Genomic DNA, 20,838 nt, shown 5'->3' on the forward strand with positions numbered 1-20,838 from the left:
AAGGAGACAGAGCTAACCACAGCAAGACAGCGTTGCCCAGAGAGCCGACAGCCAAGTCCACGAGCCCATCCTCGTTCAGGTCCAGCTGCCCATGGATGCTGCATCCAAAATACATCAAGCCTGGCGCGAGGTCGGCAGCTGCTATCCGCTGGAAAGCAAAGAGGAGAATCCAGGCTGGCTTCCAGCACCCCTGGAGGGCTCTGTCACACACACACAGCCTCCACCACACCACTGAAGATGGCCCTTTCCAAGTGACTGCACCAACCATCGCTTTCCAGGGAGCTGTTTACAGAATCATAGAGGCCAGAAAAGACCTCTGGGATCACGGAAACCAGAACAGACCTCTGGGATCACAGAGGCCAAAAAAGACCTCTGGGATCATGGAAACAAGAACAGACCTCTGGGATCACGGGGGTAAAGAAAAGACCTCTGGGATCATAGAGGCCAGAAAAGACCTCTGGGATCACAGAGGTCAAGAAAAGACCTCTGGGATCAAGTCCAGCCATCAGCTTAACACTATGATGCCCACTAAATCATGTCCCAAAATGCCATTTGTCTCTGGAGACACCATCCAGAGAGTTCTGCTGGATTGACTCTGCATTTACTTCTTCTCCCAAGTGTAAGATCTCATTTTTTTTACAGTGAGGGTGGTGAAACACTGGAACAAGGTTGTCGAGGGAGGCTGTGGATGCCCCTTCCCTGGAAGTGTTAAAGGTCAGGCTGGATGAGGCCTTGAGCAACCTGGGCTGGTGGGAGTCCCACGGTGGGGTGTTTGGAACTAAATGATCTTTAAGGTCCCTTCCAACCCAAACCATTCTGTGAATGGATGAAATAGTTTATCTACAGCATTCTGTTGCACCAAGCTAAGCATCCAAGGATTCCAGCAGGTTTTCCATACCCTGCATCTGTTTTGTCTTGGATCCCTCACAAGAGAAAAGTCACAGAATTGTTTGGGTTGGAAGAGACTTTACAGATCAGCTAGTTCCAGCCCCTCTGCCATGGGCAGGGACACCTCCCACTAGGTCATGGTGCTCAGAGCTTCATCCAGCCTGGTCTTAAATACTTCCAAGGATGAGGTGCCCACAGCTTCTCTGGGTAAGCCATTCCAGCACCTCACCACCCTCAGAGTAAAGAACTTCTTCCTGCTGCCCAATCTAAATCTACCCTGCTCTAGTTTAAAACCACTGCCCCTTGTTCTGAAGGATGAGGTCAGCTGAAGCACCTGGGTGTTGTACCTGCTTGTACTTCTTCAGAATGGTCTCTCTGAAGCCAAGGAAGATGTATATTGCTCCTTGGTGCTCATCCTCCAAAGGTGCCCCCACCACAAGGTCGTTGTAGGAGTCCTGGTTGAGGTCGGGCACCGCCGCGATGCAGGAGCCGAAGCGAGAGTTCTGGTAGCTCTGCAGATCCATCAGGGCACCACTGGAAACGAAGTGGTTCTGCTGGGCCAGCCAAAGAGAAAAGGCAAAAAAAAAACCCCAAACCCCTTAATCATCAGCAGCAAAACAGACAAGAGGAGAAAGTCCTCAAAGGTGCAGAGAGAGAAGACTTTAAGGAAGAAGGTGAGAGCCTTCCTGGGACTTTCTGCTCAGCACATCCTTGGCCCCACACCAGCCCCACACCTACTCTGTCTTCTCTTCATAGCAACCTACAGAAATAATGGCATAAAAAGTTGTGCTGTAGATGTGGGCCTTCCCTTTCTCTGGTTGGGCTCTGTACTCTTGGATGTAGATCATGACTTGGTTCCTGCCCCACATGTCTGGAGACTGATGCATTTGGCTCAGAAACTGCCTTTTGAGCCCAGCTTGAGGGCAGGAAGGAAGCTTGTCCCACCCCAGAGCACTGCTGGATGCCAGGGCAGGGATTGGGAGTGACACATGTCCCATCTGTGCCCTGAAGTGATGATGGTGAAGAGCCAATCTTGCTTCCTACAACTCCATGCCTGGTCCAGCCTCCAGGCAGGAGGGTTCCCATTGGAGGGAACAGTATTGAAGGAGCAAAGTGAATGGGGACTGCTTCACTAGAGAGACACCCACGCTCCAAAGGCCCCACTTTGTGCATCATCTCCTTGCAGTCAGGAGCACTGGGACCTCTCCTTGCATCCTCTGCATTACCTCCTCAAAGCTGGGAAGCTTGCCTGGCTGGCAGCAGTAAAATCTCAATATGAGTTGGCTCTGCTCCAGCATAGGCTGGGCTCCCTCCATTGGCAGTGAGCAACCCCCCTGAGATACTTTATAAACAAGGAAAGCAGACATCCACCTCAACTCTCACAACAGCCACATCAGGCTGCCCAGAGATGTGGTGGAAGTCCCATCCCTGGAGACATTCAAGGTCAAATGTGATGGGGCTCTGAGCAAGTTAAAGATCTAGCTAAAGGTGTCCAGGAAGTTCCTCCACAACATGAGATTCACAACTGTGAAAGTGCTGGAGCCCTGGAACAGGCTGCTCAGAGAGGTTGTGGAGTCTCCTTCTCCAGAGACTTCAAGACCCATCTGGGCAACCTGCTCCAGTGTCTCACCATCCTTGCTGGGTTACTTCAGTGGAAGCTGGGGGCACATGGTTCCTGTGGCATCCCCAGCTTGCCCAGTGGGTGCTGCCACATACCTCTTGCAGGGTGTAGACATAGACCTTGCCCCTCTCCCTGCCCTCGCTGAAGAACATGGGGGCTCCCACCAGCAAGACATCGGTGATGCCGTCACCGTTGACGTCCAGGGAGTTGATCTCGCTGCCATAGTAGGAGCCAATCTAGAGGACAGAGAGGAGAGGAGAGGAGAAGAAGCATGGGGACAATGCTCTCGGTGTTCTAGGGAACTGCCACCCACCCTGGTGGGGACCACGGGGGCATTTCAAGCCCTGTCCTAACTACAGCCATGGAATTTGAGTTGCGAGTGCATGGACAGCCAGAACATCCTGTGGGTGTGTTTGCATCCTGTGGATCTGTTTGCAAAGTGAAGGGAAAGGACTGATGGAGCACATGTGCTGGGGGGAAAAAAAAATCCATGCAGCATCTTTGAGTGCATGAAGAAGAGTGTGGCTAGCAGGTTGAGGGAGGTTCTCTTGCCCCTTTCTCCTAGTGAGGCCACAGCGGGAGTGGGTCAAGTTCTGAGCTTCCCAGTTCAAGACATACAGGGAACTAGTGGAGAGAGTCCAGCGGGGGCTACAGAGATGCTGAGGGGCCTGGAGCATCTCTGTGAGGAGGAAAGGCTGAGAGCCCTGGGGCTGTTGAGCCTGCAGAAGAGCAGCCTGAGAGGGGATCTGCTCAGCAAGAGTTAAAGAGGGTGGGGGGCAAGAGAATGGGGCCAGACTCTTGTCAGTGGTGCTCAGTGGCAGGACAGGGGCAAGGGGCACAACCTGGAACCCAGGAGGTTCCGCCTGAAGATGAGGAGAAAATTCTTTGGTGTGAGGGTGCTGGAGCCCTGGAGCAGGCTGCCCAGAGAGGTTGTGGAGTCTCCTCTGGAGAGCTTCCAAACCCTCCTGGCCCTTGTGATGCTGGGCAAGCTGCTGGGGGTGCCCTGCTTTAGTTGGTCTGGGTGATCTCCAGAGGTCCCATCTGAGCAGCACCACGCTGGGATGCTGGTGTGTGCCCTGCTGTTACCTGCTCTCCCTTCAGCGCCTGGTGGATGGTGAGGTTGCGGTTGCTGTGCATGCTGAAGAGGATGACTTTCCCTGTGTGGTTGAACCTGGGCGCCCCTGCCACGTAGATGCGCTGGTGCTGGGTGGAGATGACGGAGGAGACAGTGTAACCTGCAAGGCAGGAGGTGGGGGGCGCGGGGCTGAGCACGGCCAGGCGGCTCCCAGCCTCTGCCTGCTGATCTGCTTTCCATTAGCCCCCAGCTGCCGACAGAACTCTGGCCACCTCCCAGCTCTGGAAGCTAGAGAAGCAGATTTCTTCACAGATAAAAGTCATTCAAACCAACCTCCACCGCCGGGACCTTGGGCTTGGAGCCACCTGCTCGTGTCCTACCTACACCCTGAGCCCTGAGCCAACAGCTTTGGCTCTGCCTAAGGCAGCCAGAATACCCCGTGCAAAATCCTTCTTCCCTCAACATCAAATCCAGTTCTTGGCCTGAGTAGTGTTTTACTTCATGGCTCACATCAAGTTCAGCAAACACTAGCAAGGTGCAAGCCTTCAGCGCTTGCTGGTCCACTCCTTGGAGACCCCCCAGCAACACTGTGTCCCAAACCAGGTGTGAAAGACTTTGCTGGTGCTTGATGTCAGTGTTCACAGCCCAATAAAAGTTGTGAATCCATCAAGATGGTCACTCAGGAGTCCTTATGGAAATAAGCAGTAAGTGACCCTGAGCAATCCTTCCTTCCCACCCAGATGGGTTATTTCTGCCCTGGGATCACCACCACCACATGTTCCACACTGCACTGTAGCTCTCGGCCATAGAATCATTAAGGCTGGACAAGACCTCTAAGGTCAAGTCCAACCTTCTACCCAACAACTCCAGGACCACTCAACCATGTCACAAAGTGCCACATCTACTTGGGTTTATTTTGAACACCTCCAGGGATGGTGACTCCACCACCTTCCTGGGCAGCCTGTTCTGAAGCCTGACCATTCAGTCAGGAAAGAAATTCTTCCTAATATCCAACCTGAACCTCCCCTGGTGCAGCTTGAGGTTCATGTGGGACTATAACCCTGGGACTGCAAGATTCCTACTTTTCAAAGCCAGCTCCAGGTTTCTGAACATTCACAATCAGTTTTAAATGCTACTTAAGTTGTGAGAAGCTCAAAGCATGGTCAGCCATGGAGCTGGATCAGGTCACTTTGGGGTCATGTCCAGTTGGATTTTCAGTGTCTCCAGGGATTATTGGGGTTTGTAGGCTCTTTTCCCTGAGCATTTGCCTTACTTTGGGTCCCTGGAGGTGTTCAAGAAGTGTGTGGACATGGCACTTTGGGGCATCTTTTAAAGGCCATGGTGGTCTTAGGTTGATGGTTGAACTCAATGATCTTGGAGATCTTTTCCAGCTGAACAATTCTTTGAAACAATCCCCTTTTGGGGGATACTGTGGTCAGCACTGGACTCTTCCCAGGGAAGGATGCTCATGGATCACATGAGCAACACAGATCTTGCACTGATGTGAGCTCATGAACAGTCAGCAATGGGGCCACCAGTGCTGGGAGCACTGGTTGCTATTAGCTGCTTGATATTTTGTGCTTCCTATTATTAAGTGTAAAACCATTAATTCAGCCCTGGCAGCAGACCCTCATTTGTCTTTCTCACCTAAATATGCTCCATGGTTTTTCAGCTCTTCAGGGAACTCCTGGAGATAAGATTCCCTCAGGGGAATGACCTTCCCACTGTTGGTTTCCTTCAGGACAGCTCCATTCCAGTCATAAGCACCCACTGCCCCCAGTAAGATCCCATCCTGTGGAAGAAGAGAAGCAGTTTGAGGGTTTCTCTTGCCAAATGTAGACAATTCTGCATATGGGCAAAGCTGATTCAAACTGAGGCTGAGATGGATGAGGGGACATGAAGAAAAGAAGAGGAGAGAGGAGGAAAGGAGAGGAGGGAGGAGAAAAGGAGAGGAGAGAGGAGAAAAGGAGAGGAGAGAGGAGGAAAGGAGAGGAGAGAGGAGGAAAGGAGAGGAGAGAGGAGGAAAGGAGAGGAGAGAGGAGGAAAGGAGAGGAGAGAGGAGGAAAGGAGAGGAGAGAGGAGGAAAGGAGAGGAGAGAGGAGGAAAGGAGAGGAGAGAGGAGGAAAGGAGAGGAGAGAGGAGGAAAGGAGAGGAGAGAGAGAGAAAAAAAGAAACAGACCCTTCTCCAAAGGAAAGATGGAGATAGTAAAACATGCTGGAATGACATTTCCACCCCATCAATGTCTTCTCAGCATGCTTTTCTCCCCAGAAAAACTCCAAGATGGGTTTTTCACTAGGACCTCCCAGCCCATAGATCCCATGGGTGGAAGGAGACTGACCACACTCTGCTCCCCACTACCACCAAGCACCTTCCTCCACAGCACATCCCTTCAAAGAGGTTGTAGCACTGGGAGAAGCTGTGGCAGGCTGGTCCTAATCAGGAAGTTCTCCCAGCAGCTCCTTTTCCTATGGGATGAATCAGCACCAGCAGCATTTTCTTCCTGATGCTGGTGTTAGTGATTTAGCTTCATGGCTAAGAACTTGCCCCAAATGCTTCTCTCCCCACCTGCAGCTGCTGGTGATGCTAAAAAGCCTGAGACACATCCTTGCAAAGGCAGGAGCAAGAAGTCCCATCACATTTAATCACTTACTTCCACAACATGTGATGAAAATCCAGTTTGGGACATTTCCAAGCCAAAGGAGATTTCATTCTTGTTGGTTCCTTAAAAGAACAAACAAAACCCAAAACAACAGAAGTTTGTATTTCATGGAGAGCTTTGGTGTGCTGGAGGAGCTGAGTGGTGTCTGGCTCAGAAAGGGGTCAGCATCCATCTCTACTCCACCTGGAGCACCAAGGACCTTGGTTGCCACAAATGAGCCTGTTTCTCCCTAAATCACCAAAAATTACAGCAGGAGCAGGGAGGTCATTCTGCCCCTGTACACTGCACTGGTTAGGCCACAGCTTGAGTGCTGTGTCCAGTTCTGGGCCCCTCAGTTTAGGAAGGATGTTGACTTGCTGGAGCGTGTCCAGAGAAGGGCAACAAAGCTGGGGAGGGGTTTGGAACACAAACCCTGTGAGGAGAGGCTGAGGGAGCTGGGGTTGCTTAGCCTGGAGAAGGAGGCTCAGGGGAGACCTTCTTGCTCTCTACAACTACCTGAAGGGAGGTTGTAGCCAGGTGGGGGTTGGTCTCTTCTCCCAGGCAAGCAGCACCAGAACAAGAGGACACAGTCTCAAGCTGAACCAGGGGAGGTTCAGACTGGGTGTTAGGAAGAAATTCTTCAAAGAGAGAGTGATTGCCCATTGGAATGTGCTGCCCAGGGAGGTGGTGGAGTCACCATCATTGGAGGTGTTTAGGAGACTTGATAGGGTGCTTGGCGCCATGGTTTAGTTGATTAGTAGATAGTATTGGATGATAGGTTGGACACAATGATCTTGAAGGTCTCTTCCAACCTGGTTTATTCTATTCTACTCAAGTTCATTCCAGTTCAGATTGTTTGGGGCTCTGAGCAACCTCCCTAGTTGCAGAAGTCCCAGCTGACTGCAAGGGAGTTGGACTAGATGGTGTTTAAAGGTTCCTTCCCACCCAAAACAGTCTGGGATTCTACGATTCTACTCTAATAGCTACTGGGAGCTCTGCTCTGATGTGGTTCTCTCCTTTCCAGGGTTTGAGATCACACAAACCCATGGATTTAAAGTATTTTGTGTCATAACTGCAAATGGATGAATCAAAGAATCCCAGACTGATGATCCATCCATGTATCCATCCATCCCATCCAACCATCCATCCATCCTTGGGCTGAGTGGCGTTTTGGAAGCTCCACATCTGGTTCCCTCACTTTCACTCTCTGTTGCTGGTGCTCAAAAGTCACATTGGTGGAGCCAGGATGGTTAGGATGCTACTTGGTCCTAGGAGAGCACCAAAAGCAAACTCAGCTCCTCCAGGTCAAAGAATTTGACTCCAATCCTTTGGAGAATTTTAATGTTGGTTTCAAACCACTGATGGGGACTTCCCCAAGCTCCTTCCTCACAGGATTATAAAGTCTTCAAGTGGTTTGGGTTGGAAGAGACCTTTCAAGGCCATCTAACCCAACCTCTCTGCAGTCAGCAGGGACATCTGCGATTAGAGTAGGTTGCTCAGAGCCCCAAACAACCTGACCAGGAATTGTTCCAGAGATGGGGCATCTCCCACCCCTCCCCACCCTAGGGCAGCCTGGGCCAGAGTCTCATCCCCCTCACAGGAAAGAATTTCTTCTGTATTTCTTCTTTTTCTCTGGGCAAAGCTTCTCCTCCAGGGAAGCTTTCTTCCATAGAGAAGTGTTGGAGCCAGGCTGGACCAAGGCAACTGGCAAATTGGTGGGGAGTTTGTGAGGTGGTTTGACCCAAATTCCTCCAGACCTTCAGATGTTTAGCTTTGAGTGAAAGCTCTCCATCTTCTCTGTCAATCCTTGCTTATGAAATGTGGATAAATTTAGGTTTGGAGTCCAGCAACCTTGTCACAGGGTGGACAGAAGCACTCTCATTCCCAACACAAATATTTCCTGGTATTTAATTTCAGCCAATAATCCCCCCCCAAAACCTCACATTATTCCCATTGTTCCCATTCCTGCCACGTCTCCCACCCCAGGCAGTCCCTGGCAGTCGGTGTGTGGGTTTTGCCTATTTATAGCCCAGCTGGCTTTGAGTGGAGTTTGATGGGCAGAAAGAGGCAGACCAACCCCACACCAAACTTCAAAGGTTTTGCTGTGAATGATAAAACCACTACAGTTCTGCAGATAATCCCAGCATGGTAGAAGCTGGAAGAGACCTCTGGAGATCATCTAGTTCAAGCCCCTGCTAAAGCAGGGCACCCACAGCAGCTTGCCCAGGATCACAATGGCCAGGGGGGTTTGGAATCTCTCCAGAGAAAAAGAGACTCCACAACCTCTCTGGGCAGCCTGCTCCAGGTTTCCAGCACCCTCACACCAAAGAAGTTTCTCCTCATCTTCAAATGGAACGTCCTGGGTTCCAGTTTGTGCCCCTTGCCCCCTGCCTGCCCCGTTTCTGGACACCACTGACAAGAGTCTGGCCCCATCCTTTTGCCCCCCAGCTTTTAGCTCTTGCTGAGCATTAAGAAGATTCCTTCTCAGGCTGCTCTTCTGCAGGCTCAACAGTCTCAGGTCTCTCTACATCTCCTCCTCACAGAGGTGCTTCAGGCCTCTCAGCATCCTTGTAGCCTCCCCTGGACTCTCTCCAGTAGTTTCTTGAACTGGGGAGGCCAGAACTGGACACAGATCTCCAGCTGTAGCCTCACTAGGGCAGAGTCGAGGGGCAATAGAGCCTCCCTCAACCTGCTGGCCACACTCTTCTTCATGAACCCCAGGACACCATTGGTTTTCTTGGTCACAAAGGCACATTGCTGGCTCATGGTGACCTTGCTGTCCACCAGGTCCTTCTCCACACAGCTGTTTTCCAGCAGATCAGCCCTCACCTCTATGGATGCAGTAACCCTTCACCTGTACTGCCTGCAAGAGGAGGGGGTCACCTTTTGAGGAAATGGGACCTGTGCTCCTGATGCTTGAAGGATGAAAACCACTCAAAATCAAGACATTTCTTCCTATAGAAAGACCTCCAAAGTGTGACTTTCAGACTCTTTATCAAACAGATACCAGGGGAAGCCCCTGCATGACCAGCTCAAATTCAGCATATTGTGGACCAGACCCACATCTCTAGCAGCGCACTGTAGCCTGACTGACTGGGATGTGTCAAGGAAGAGCATCACTCACCTTCCAAGCTAAATATCCTCTCTCCAAGTGCATCCACAATGTCTTTGAGGGCTGCTTCATCTGTGACATTGAAGAAATGCTTGTCGTCCGGGTCGCTCGCTATGAATTTGATCTCGTTCAGAAAGGCTTCAGGGTTGATTCCCCTTCTGTTGTAATAGCCCAGCACCTGGGGTTGAAATGGGAATGCAGTACTCAAGGGGTTTGATCTGATGGACAGAGCTGTCCCAAAGCTCCTGAGGGATGTCCATATGGAAAGAGCCCCACAGCCTTGGCGTCTGACATCCCATTGTGGGAGCAATGCATTTCTTCCAGGTACCCACCATGTGACTTGGATCCTTCCTGTCCCCAGATGTGGTGCCTGCTCTGGCAACCAGATTCAGAATCAAGCATCCCACCAGCCCCTTTAATAGCAGTCCAGCAACAAGAACCTCTACCAGTGTACTGGGAGTGGTGGAGGTGGTAGTCCCATGGCATGGGAGTGCACAGGGCACCGCTAAGCTCTGGATAGCTTTTGAAGGTATTTGCTGCTGAAAGGGTCATAGAACCATGGAATCCCAGACTGGGTTGGGTGGGAAGGGACCTTTAAAGGTCACCTAGACCACCCTCACTGCAGTCAGCAGGGACATCAGGAACTAGAGGAGATTGCTCAGAGCCCCAAACAACCTGACCTGGGACAGTTCCAGGGATGGGGTGTCTCAGAATCACAGAGTGCATCAGGTTGGAAGGAGCCCTTGAAGATCATCTTGTCCAACTGCCCTGCTGTGAGCAGGGACATCCCCAACTAGATCAGGCTGCTCAGGGTGCCATCAAGTCTGACCTTGGATGTCTCCAGGGACAGGACCTCAACCACATCTCTGGACAACCCATTCCAGTATTTATTTCCCCACTCTCTCCCAACTCTCTCTCCCCTCTCTGGGCAACCCAGGCCAGGCTCTCACCACCCTCAGGGTCAAACACTTGTAACCCTTCTTCTCTCCAGCCTGAATCTCCCTCTCCGCGTATAAACCGTGCCCCCTCGCCCCGGCCCCAGAGGGCGCCCCCTCCGCTTACAGCCACGGCGTATCTGGTGACGTTGTCCTTCTCGCTGTCCTCGATCACCTTCTCCAGGTCTGGGCTGTCGTGCGACTCTCCATCTGTGATGACAATCATTACTCTCTTTGCCCCTTTCCGGCCACCTTTCTGAAACGCTTCCGAGCTGCAAGTGAAGAGATGCCCTGGGCTGGCTCAGCCTCGCCGGGAGCCGCGCGGACCCCGCCGCCAGCGCCGCCGCCCGGCCTCCGCTGGGCTGCCAGGCCTTGGGGGAGCTGCAGCCGGCTGCGAGGCTCTCAGGAAAGGTTTTGGGACTTTAAAAGGGGATATTTCCCACCCATGGAGCTGGCTTCTTGCAGGAGAGGAGGCTTTAATTAGGCAAAATGCCTTAAACCTGCAGCAGGAACATTGGGTGGGTGGCAACAAAGGACACGGAGCAGGTACGAGTCCCAGATAGCAGGGGAGATGGTGGGTTGTGGCTGTACCAAGCTCCTGGGGGCCTATAAATGGTCAGCAGAAGAGCTCTGGTGCCTGGAAGAGATCTGGGGACTCCCCTTGGGACTGAGAGCTCCACTCTGGAACCCAGAGCTCCACTCTGAGTGCTTTCAGAAGGAGGATTCATTTTCAGATCCCTCCTTCTGCACCTCCCTTCTGTGTCAGCTGCCACTGAGGATGGAGCAGTTTTGTAAGGCATTGTTTGGGAAACATCAATTAAAAATTAATTAATTAATTTTGCTAATAGCATTTTTTTAGCCTCCTGCTTTCTAAGCAGAGGGGGAAAAGAAGAGGGAAAGAGGGAGGCAAAAACCCCAAGGAGGAGGAGGAGAGGGAGGCAAAAAAGCCAAGGAGGAGAGGGAGGCAAAAAGCCCAAAGAGGTAGAGAGGGAGCAAAAAACCCAAAGAGGAGGAGAGGGAGCAAAAAACCCAAAGAGGAGGAGAGGGAGGAAATATGAAGGAGAGATGGAGGAGAACTGAAGAAGAGGAAGAGAGGGAAGGAAAATAAATAGTGATTTCCAAGTGGTTATCAGGAGGAAGAGGAAGGTGAGCGATTTTTACCGAGCAAACTCTATCCCATAGGCAGTCCTGGTTTCTGTGCCTCCTCTTTGCTCAATGTGACTGGCAGCTGCTACCACATCTTTTACAGACCTGTAGTCATTTAAATGAAACTCATGGACAACATCTTCTCCATACTGAACGACTCCAACCTAGGGATTAAAGGAGTATCACAAAGGACACCAACAACCCTCCACGGACCAAGCACCTACAACGCAACAAACCAGATGAAATAGCAGCCACCATTAAAAGGCAATCCCTTTGTCCCCCTTTGCTCCAGTTTCCCCTCTGTGGCACCATTGATAATGCTCAGTTTTCACTGAATCATAGAATTATTGAGGCTGGAATAGACCTCTGAGATCATCGAGTCCGCCCTATGACCTAACATCACCACATCGACTAGACCATGTCACTAAGTGCCACATTCAACCTTTCCTTAAACACATCCAGGGATGGTGACTCCAGCACCTCCCTGGACAGCCCATTCCAGTGTCTAATTCCCCTTTCCATGAGGAAGTGCTTCCTAACATCCAACTTAGCCCTCCCCTGGTGCAGCTTGAGGCCATGCCCTCTTGTGCTGTCACAAGTTGCCTGGGAGAAGAGCCTGACCCCCACCTTACTACAACTTCATTCTTTACTTACTATAAAGGCTTAGGGTGTGACCCACTGGGGACCAAGAGCACCTCCAGACAGGGCCCAGGGAGGAGTTATTTGTGCAGATTGTTGAGGGTATCCCTGTCCAAATCCATGCCCAAATCATCTCGTGATGGCTAATAGGAAGTGGAGCATTGAGCAGATCCCCTCTCAGGCTGCTCTTCTCCAGGCTCAACAGCTCCAGGGCTCTCAGCCTTTCCTCCTCCAGTCCCCTCAACATCTTTATAGCCTCCACTGGACTCTGTCCAGCAGTTCCCTGTCTCTCTTGATCTGTTTTACTCAGACCTGGACCCACCACTCCAGCTGTGGCCTCACTAGGGTAGAGTGGGAGGAGAACCTCCCTCAACCTGCCTGCCACACTCTTCTTCCCAGGCCCCAGGAGATCATTTGTCTTGTTGGCCATGAGGGCACATTGCTGGCTCACAGGCAGCTTCTTGGCCTCCCCATGCCTGGTTGGGGTGTGGGGTGCTGGTTTCTCCATAAGACTATAAATATGGCCAATTTTTCCATGGGCTCAGATTTACAACCCATACTGTTTAGGAGAAAAAGGGGATGTAGAAAAAGGCCCTAAGAGGGGCTGGGGGGGGACACAAGAGGTGTGCAGACCCTTACTTGTATCTGTCCAGGGCCAATATAAAACTTTTTCAAGATGTTTATCAGGAAGTGTTGAACTTCAACCCAAGGGTATATGCTGTTGGATCCATCCAGGACTATGATGATGTCCATGTAGGTCTGGCACCCTGTGGAAAACAGGCAGGGTGTTACTGAAAGAGCTTGGCAGTGCTTGCAAAGAGGAGATTTCTGACTTCATTCCTTGCAGCCAGGTGAGGAGTGATGATTTGTTGGAAGAACAACAAAAAAACCCCCCACCCTCATTTCAATCCTTCCTGAATACCTCTGAGCTTCAGTAAGGTGGGGAGAAGCCACAAGCATCCTCTCTGCTGAGAAAAGACTGGAGAGCACCCTAAAAATAACCCTCAGTGGTGTCCTTCCTGATTCACATTCAGACTTCTATCCTCTCTCATCTCGTTGCATACTTCAAAGGGTGACCCACTGCAGGCAGGACCCAGCCTCTGCCCCTCCCGCAGAGTGATGCTTTACCCCTGAGTCACCCCTCAGCCCTGCCTTCCACTCACCAGCCAAAGCCAAGCTGGGCATTTCCTCCCTTCCCCAGGAAATCCTCAGTGAGGAGGCAGCCAAAAACCCCCAGTGAGGACCCCAGGGCTGAGCCCAGCAGGATGAGCCGTGAAGGATTTATGCAGTCGACTGGTTTTCAGCAAGGAAAATTGCTCAGGGTTGTCTCTCTCTCTTGCTTTTATTTTAGAATAGAAGCAGAAAAGCTGCAGAACCACAGACTGGTTTGGGTTGGAAGGGACCTTAAAGATCACCCAGTTCCAACTCCCCTGCTATGGGCAGAGACACCTCCCACTAGAGCAGGTTGCTCAGGGCGTTGTTCAACCTGGCCTTGCACACCTCCAGAGAGGGGGCATCCACAGCCTCCCAAGGCATCCTGTTCCAGTGTCTCACCACCCTCACCAAGAAGAATTTATTCCTAATCTCCAGTCTCAATCTCCCCATTTATTGCTCAAAGCCATTGCCTCTCATCCTAACACCACAAGCCCTTGCTAAAAAGTCCCTCTCCATCTTTCTTGTAGACTCCCTTCAGGTATGGGAAGTACTGGGAAACCAGAAGATGCTGAATGTATTCTCTACTCTTTTCATCTGCTGGGGGCATTTATGGGTTAATGCATCCACAGAGTGGAGCCACAGGTGGATCACTTCATCACTGTGGTCCTCAGCTCTGTGCTGCCATAGACTCATTGAATCACAGAATGGTAGGGGGTGGAAGGGACCTCTGGAGATCATCCCATCCACCATCCCTGCCAAAGCAAGAGCACCCACAGCAGCTTGCCCAGGATCACAATGACCAGGAGGGTTTGTGACATCTCCAGAGGAGGAGACTCCACAGTCTGCCTGTACAGCCTGCTCCAGGCCTCCAGCACCCTCAAAAGAAGTTCATCTCAGACCCCAGGGAGAGAAGATGACCCTCTGCATCCCAGCCACTAACTGATAACACTCATTTCGTTAATCACCTTCTCCTCTAAAAACCCAACTACCCTTTGCAGCAGGGGCTGAAATCATCTCCTGGCCATAGAGAGGGATGGGACACTGAGGAGGTGGTGGTGGGCTCTGCTCTCTTCCTTTGCTCCCTAAAAGTCCCTTTTCCTTCCCACACTCTATGCTGCAAGAGTGAATTGGCACCCAATGGTGAGGACCTTCTGGGAGCCCTGATCATAGAATCAGAGAATCATGAGGCTGAAAGAGACCTTTGAGATCATCAACTCCAACCACTCACCTAGAGCTCACAATGCCACCACTGCTGCTGAGCCACTACCACTAACCCAAGTCCCTCAGCACCACATCCATGCAGGTTTTAAACCCCTCCAGGCATGGTGACTCCACCACCTCCCTGGGCAGCCTGTTCCAATGCCCTGACGGTGCAGGCTGGGCTTCTGCAGTTTCTGAGCAGCTACAGAAGAGCCAGGGAGCTCAATTTGATACCTCAAAGTACAGTCACGTAGCCAAAAGTGCAAGTTTGGGCCAAACCAGTCAGCTTTCAGTCAATGAGCTCTTTGTCCTGGGCAGCCAAGCTCCGAATTCTTTCCCTATTTTGCCTTCCTAGCTGCACTGATAAAATATTTGGGAGACTTTTACTCCTGGTTTTGGAAGAATAAGGTGGATTTTGCCTTCCCCCAGCTGTCAGTCAAAAGGAAAACCTTTTCCAGATGTCCATGGACGTAACCCCCTTGGAATCACTTCCCTGCAACCATTTCCTCTGCTCTCTGACATCACTTTGATTTCTCAATGAAGAGAGATTAGGGACCAGAAAATCTCTCTGACTTCAAAGGCAGGGTTAGAGCCTCAGGGCAGATTCTTTCTCGTACTCTGCAGAGCTGGAGCCACTGTCTTGGAGAACCTGAAGTTGGAGTTGACTCGGGAGCACATGCCCGTGGTGTAGTAGGAGCTTCCACACTCGTGGGACCAGAGTGGGCTGCAGGCCTGGGGTGGGGGTGGGGGGAAAACAAACATAAGGGATGAGTTTAGAGTCATGGAATCATCACAGAGTCATAGAAAGCACAGAACTGTTTTGTTTGGAAAAGGCCTCTAAGATCATTGAGTTCAACCATCCGCCTAACACCACCAAAGTGAATCATGGAGTTGTTGGGTTTTTTTTCCTGGCTGGAAGAGACCTTTAAGATCATCCAGTCCAACTGTTAACCCAGCACTGCCAGGGCAGCATTAAAACATGACCCTCAGCACCACATCTCCATGGCTTTGAAAATCCCCAGGGATGGGGACTCCACCGCTGCCCTGGCCAGCCTGGTACAGGCTTTGATAACCCTCAAAGGGAAGAAATTGTTCCTCATGTCCAACCTAAACCTCCCCTGGAGCAACTTGAGGCCATTTCCTCTTGTCCTATCAATTGTTATTTAGGAGAAGAGACCAACCCCCACCTGGCTCCAACCTCCTTTCAGGGAGCTGTAGAGAGCCAGGAGGTCTCCCCTCAGCCTCCTTTTCTCCAGGCAGAACAACCCCAGCTCCCTCCGCTGCCCTGCACAAGAGTTGTGCTCTAGACCCTTCAGGAGCCTTGTTGGCCTTCTTTGGACCTGCTCCAGCACCTGAGTGAAGAACTTCCACCTCCTAATTGCTGCTCTTCGGGGTTGTCCTCCCCTCTGGCATCTTTTTCCCCATGGCAGGTGAGGTTTCTGAGCCCCGGGGTGCACACAGCATTTACACAAAGGGCAGCACCTGGCTGCCTTGACAAGCTCAGAGGCTTGCACCTGTTTCTGCATGCTAATGGTCACGCAGAGACCTCCCCATGCCAGCAGACTGGGCTGTGCTGAGGCCCTGGTTGCTCACCAGAAAGCTGTTGTCCCTGGGGTTGGTGGCCAGGCTGAGGCCCAGGCGCATGTTGTCCTTCCTCTCAGAGACGTTGGAGAGCGTCACCCGTCCTGTGGAGAGAGGATGTGGTTAGGGACAGGGATGCTGGGCAGCCAGCCCGTGGCCCCATGGTGCTCCCTGCCATCTCTGGAGCCAAAGGGGAGCCAGCTGAACGCCAGAGGGGAGTTGTCTCTGCCAGCTTCATGCTTTTGCTTTTCGCTGGAAGCAGCTGGCGAGATAAGAATTGTTTGTTTTCCTTGATACCACAACAAGAACGAGAGAAGACTTCTAGGGAACCCAACTGGGAGCCAGAGATGACATCTCTCATGAAGTCAGTCATTAGGAAGAAACCTCCTGGAACAGCTCTAGCATCTCATCTTTGATTGCTGGGCCAGCAGGCGTTTTAGCAGCTGATTTATCTTTGTGCTTCGCTTTTCGTTTCTCATGTCACAGCCCCAAAACTGGGAGCAGCCCCTGGGGCAGTCCTGGCTTTCTGCTCATACCCCAAAATCATCTGAGCTGTGACATTAATGCTGCCTGACCCAGCCATCCTTCCACTTCAGGGGACAGCACAGCTCCCTGCCACCCAGGGCTCCCCACTTTGGTCTGAGAAGGACAAAATTGGGCAATGAATGGTAAAACTGGTGTGTGTGTGTGTGTGTGTGTGTGTGTGTGTGTGTGTGCCTTCATTGCCTGTGGCCTTGAGGAGTTTCTTGCTGAGGTTTAAATTGAGCTCTACAATCTGGAGCTCAAGGGACCCCTTGAGCCTCCAGCAATCCCTCGCTTCATCCCTGTGGGTCAGCTCTGGCTCTCATCCTGAGCTTGCTTCCCCTCACTGCTTGCATTCATCTCAGATTTGAGAAGGGATTTATCACACTTTTAAAATCCTCCAGGATGCTGGCTGCAAGTGCTGGCAACCCCCTGTCCTGCTCTGGTATACTCAGGTACCCAACAACTGCAGCTCCTGCATCCTGCTCCCCACCAGCAGCTACTTCATCTTCCTTCCTGCCAGCTTCTGTTCATCAGCAGCTTGTGCTCCCCACCAGCTCAGCATGGTAAGGTCCCCCATCATCTTGTGCTTCCCCATGCTATGGTCATCTCTGCTGCAGGCTTGCCATTCCATCCAGGGCATGTCCATGTCTGGTTTTACTCAAATGGCCTCAGGGGATCGTGCTGTTTAGACAAGTTAATTGAGAGGGGGAAAAAAAGCCTAGGATTTGCTCATGGAAACTCCTTTCCAGTGGAACAAAGATTGATTTATTTTTTTCCCCTTGATTAACCCAAGAAGAGATTTATTTCCTTGAAGAATCTTGATGGTCTCATAGGAAATAACAACCAAAAAAACCCCAAACCCCGCCAAAACCAAAGGAACCCCCCCCAAAAAAACCCCAAACCAAAAAGAAAGAAACAAAAACCCCCCAAATCAAACCCCAAAAACAAAGGAGAAAGAAAGAGATCAATGCTAACACCCCCCCCCCCCCCCCCAAAGATTTGGAGGCAATCAATCAAGTATTGCAGATGATCCAAAGTTCCTCCACTCTTATCAGCTCTGGTAGAAGCCCAGGATAGCTTCAATTCATAATGATGAAAAATGAAGTGAGAGCTTCTGCTCCAGCCTGAAAACATCCCAGACCTGGCCCCCAACCCCAGCCATGCTCCTCAGGACCATGAGAAAGTCCCCAGCTCTCCCATTCCCCACCAAGACAAGGACATGCCTGTTGGGTGACCTACTTTGGGCAGCAAAGGGGACTGGTTCCCCCCTACCTTGCATATCCAACTGGTGCTGGACTAGCCTGAGAAACCTCAAGAAAGATCTCACTCTCTCCATCTAGGTTGTTTGTGGGACTGGAGCACCCCTGGGGTCTCTCCTCCTGTGATGGCAGTGATGAGGTCTGGGGTAGTAATCCTCCAAATAACAAAGCCATGGGTGGAGGTTGGATGAATCACAGAGTTGTGTTTGTTGGAAAAGATCTCCAAGAACATTGAGTGAAACCATCAACCCAAGACCACCATGGCCATTAAACCATGTCCAACACCTGGCTGCCCCCAGGGAACCTGCTGTGGCAGGGCACATCACCTGAGCATCCCCTGGAGAAGGAATGCAACCCCCACCATGTTGGGACCATTATTGATTGACGTCTCTCTTGGTCCATTCACAAACCAGTTTAAGCTGCAGTCAATAATGTGCTTGATTTAACCCTAATGTAGCTCAAAGCTCAGCACCAGGAGTGACATCAGTCATAGAATCCTGGAATGGTTTGGGTTGGAAGGGGCCTCAAAGACTACCTAGTTCCAACCCCCTGCCATGGGCAAGGACAGCTTCTGCTAGCCCACATTGCTCAAGGCCTCATCCAACCTGACCTTGAACTCCTCCAGGGATTCTCAACCTCCCTGAGATATGTTCCAGTGTCTCACCACCCTCACTAGAAAGACCAAACATCTGAAACAGAATCACAGAGTCACCAAGGTTGGAAGAGATCTCAAGAATCATCCAGTCCAACCTGTCACCCAACACCTCCTGACTAAACCATGGCTCCAAGTGCCATGTCCAATCCCCTCTTGAACACCTCCAGGGATGGGGACTCCACCACCTCCCTGGGCAGCACATTCCAATGGCTAACAACTCTCTCTGGGAAGAACTTTCTCCTCACCTCCAGCCTAAACTTCCCCTGGCATAGCTTGAGACTGTGTCCTCTTGTTCTGGTGCTGGCTGCCTGGGAGAAGATACCAACCCCCTCCTGGCTACAACCTCCCTTCAGGTAGTTGTAGACAGCAATGAGGTCTCCCCTGAGCTTCCTCTTCTCCAGGCTAAACAATCCCAGCTCCCTCAGCCTCTCCTCATATCCTATCTATTCCTTATCCAGAAGTCCTCCTGGAACATGCAGTCCTCACTCTTTTGGGGACAATCTGGACAATGCAGAAAGTCCATCATTACAGTCCAAAGCAGTGACAAAAAGCCCCATGGTGAAAATGCCCAAGTCCCCTTCCTGCCCCATGGGTGTGCAGTACCTAGGTTGAGTTTGGTGCAGTTGCTGTGGGTGTCACTGGTCACTGGGCACTTGTAGACATCTCCTGTCTTCTGCTGGCCATTGGTTTCATAGGGAGCTCCCACCACCAGCCTGTGGGAAAGAGGAGTCTGTTAGTGAGGATGGATGGGAGGGGGATTGGAGCATCTCTGTGGGGAGGAAAGGCTGAGAGCCTTGGGGCTGTTGAGCCTGGAGAAGAGCAGCCTGAGAGGGGATCTGCTCTGTGCTCAGCAGGAGCTAAAGGGTGGGGGGCAAGAGGATGGAGACTGACTCTTGTGAGTGATGTCCAATGACAGGACAAGGGGCAATAAGCACAAACTGGAACTCAGGAGGTTCCATCTGAACAGGAGAAGAAACTTCAGAGGTCCAGCACCCTCACACCAAAGAAGCAGGCTGCCCAGAGAGGTTGTGGAGTCTTCTCTGGAGAGCTTCCAAACCTCCCTGGCCATTGTGATGCTGTGCAAGCTGCTGTGGGTGTCCCTGCTTGAGCAGGGGACTTGGACTGGATGATCTCCAGAGGTGCCTTCCATCATGTACCATGCTGGGATCCTGTTGGAGGTGGTGGAACAAACCCGCAGCAGCGGCGGCAGGGGAATCAATGATTCACAGCCCACACCCCCAGTCTGTGTGTCAGGAGGTGTCAGGAAGGGCTCCTCTTCTGGTGGAACACCATCCTTCTCCTGACTTGGTGCAAGCACCAAAAGCATAATTCCCACTTCCCCTTCCCATGCCAGCAGCAGTAAGTGAGGGATGATGACTCACTGCTGCTTGGAACCGATGCCCATCAGATGCAAGGCGGGGAAGGAACGTCTGGCAGCCAGCGAGGTCTGCAAAACCATCTGGTGGGAGGAATAGGAGCGAGGGACCCCCATCAGCACCTTGGCTCAGGGCCAGCACCAAAACAAAACCTTCAGCATCCATCTGAGCTCCTGTGGGAGCTCAGCTGGCCCTAGGGAGCGGCGACATGGAGGTATCCCTTCTCACCGCTTCTTCAGGTAAGGACCTGTTTGTGACAAGATTGTCTCCACCAGCTTCTTCCTCCATCCATGTCCTGCCTCAGGATACTCCAAAGGAGCTGCTATAGAATCATGAAAACCCAGACTGGTTTGGGTTGGAAGGGACCTTTCAAGGTCCTCTAATCCAGCCTCTCTGTAGACAGCGGGAACATTGGGAACTAGGGCAGGTTGCTCAGAGCCCCAAACAACCTGACCTGGAATGGTTCCAGGGATGGGAGGCATCTACCACCAGCACACCCAAGCTCTTCCCCACAGGGCTGCTCTCAGTTCTAGCAGTGATGCCAACTCACACTGGCATCCTCAGGGAATTTTCCCCACTAAGAATCTGCAAGGGGGGTGTGAGGGGTGTGGGGGGGTGGAATCTAATAAGTTCCAGGAGTTTTGCCCCAACCTGGGGCTGTTCCCTAGCAAGGATCTGTTGGAATCCTCAGCTCAGTGGTGGGTGAGGACATTGGGCATCTCTGTTCTTAAACACGAAGAGGAGCTGATTAAAACATGCAACCACCTCGGGTGCAGGCCACCAGTCAGGATGTATCTGGGACATCACAAACATTTTTGTCACTTTTCCTCATGTGGTCTTGACCAGAATAGGACAAAAGCGACCAACCAAAGGAGAAGGAGTCGAGCAGGACTTGAGGAATCTGACCATTCCTTCCAGGCTGGTTCAAAACTACTCCCAACCCCAACTTAGCGGAGTCTTCTGCTCCCAATGTGTTAAGCCCGAAATAAACCTGCTTCGTGGCTCTTCTGCTTGCTAAATCCAACCTGTGGA

At 51.6% G+C, this 20,838-nt stretch overlaps 1 protein-coding gene across 1 annotated transcript in view; it reads right to left on the reverse strand.

Annotated features, from left to right (window-relative positions):
• The window catches only part of ITGA11 (integrin subunit alpha 11), a 65,823-nt gene that overhangs the window by 20,849 nt on the left and 24,136 nt on the right, over nucleotides 1–20,838 (reverse strand). Inside the window, exons 3-15 of the mRNA XM_009903868.2 lie at nucleotides 19,034–19,143; nucleotides 16,004–16,095; nucleotides 15,028–15,142; nucleotides 12,695–12,822; nucleotides 11,432–11,580; nucleotides 10,398–10,542; nucleotides 9,348–9,513; nucleotides 6,236–6,306; nucleotides 5,232–5,376; nucleotides 3,596–3,744; nucleotides 2,605–2,745; nucleotides 1,236–1,439; nucleotides 18–148 (exon numbers count right to left, since the gene is read on the reverse strand). Of these exons, the coding sequence (XP_009902170.2) occupies nucleotides 18–148; nucleotides 1,236–1,439; nucleotides 2,605–2,745; nucleotides 3,596–3,744; nucleotides 5,232–5,376; nucleotides 6,236–6,306; nucleotides 9,348–9,513; nucleotides 10,398–10,542; nucleotides 11,432–11,580; nucleotides 12,695–12,822; nucleotides 15,028–15,142; nucleotides 16,004–16,095; nucleotides 19,034–19,143 (1,746 nt within the window). The remainder of the gene's footprint in view (nucleotides 1–17; nucleotides 149–1,235; nucleotides 1,440–2,604; nucleotides 2,746–3,595; nucleotides 3,745–5,231; nucleotides 5,377–6,235; nucleotides 6,307–9,347; nucleotides 9,514–10,397; nucleotides 10,543–11,431; nucleotides 11,581–12,694; nucleotides 12,823–15,027; nucleotides 15,143–16,003; nucleotides 16,096–19,033; nucleotides 19,144–20,838) is intronic.

The sequence above is a fragment of the Dryobates pubescens genome, chromosome 17, assembly GCF_014839835.1.
Source record: "Dryobates pubescens isolate bDryPub1 chromosome 17, bDryPub1.pri, whole genome shotgun sequence".
NCBI lineage: Eukaryota > Metazoa > Chordata > Aves > Piciformes > Picidae > Dryobates > Dryobates pubescens.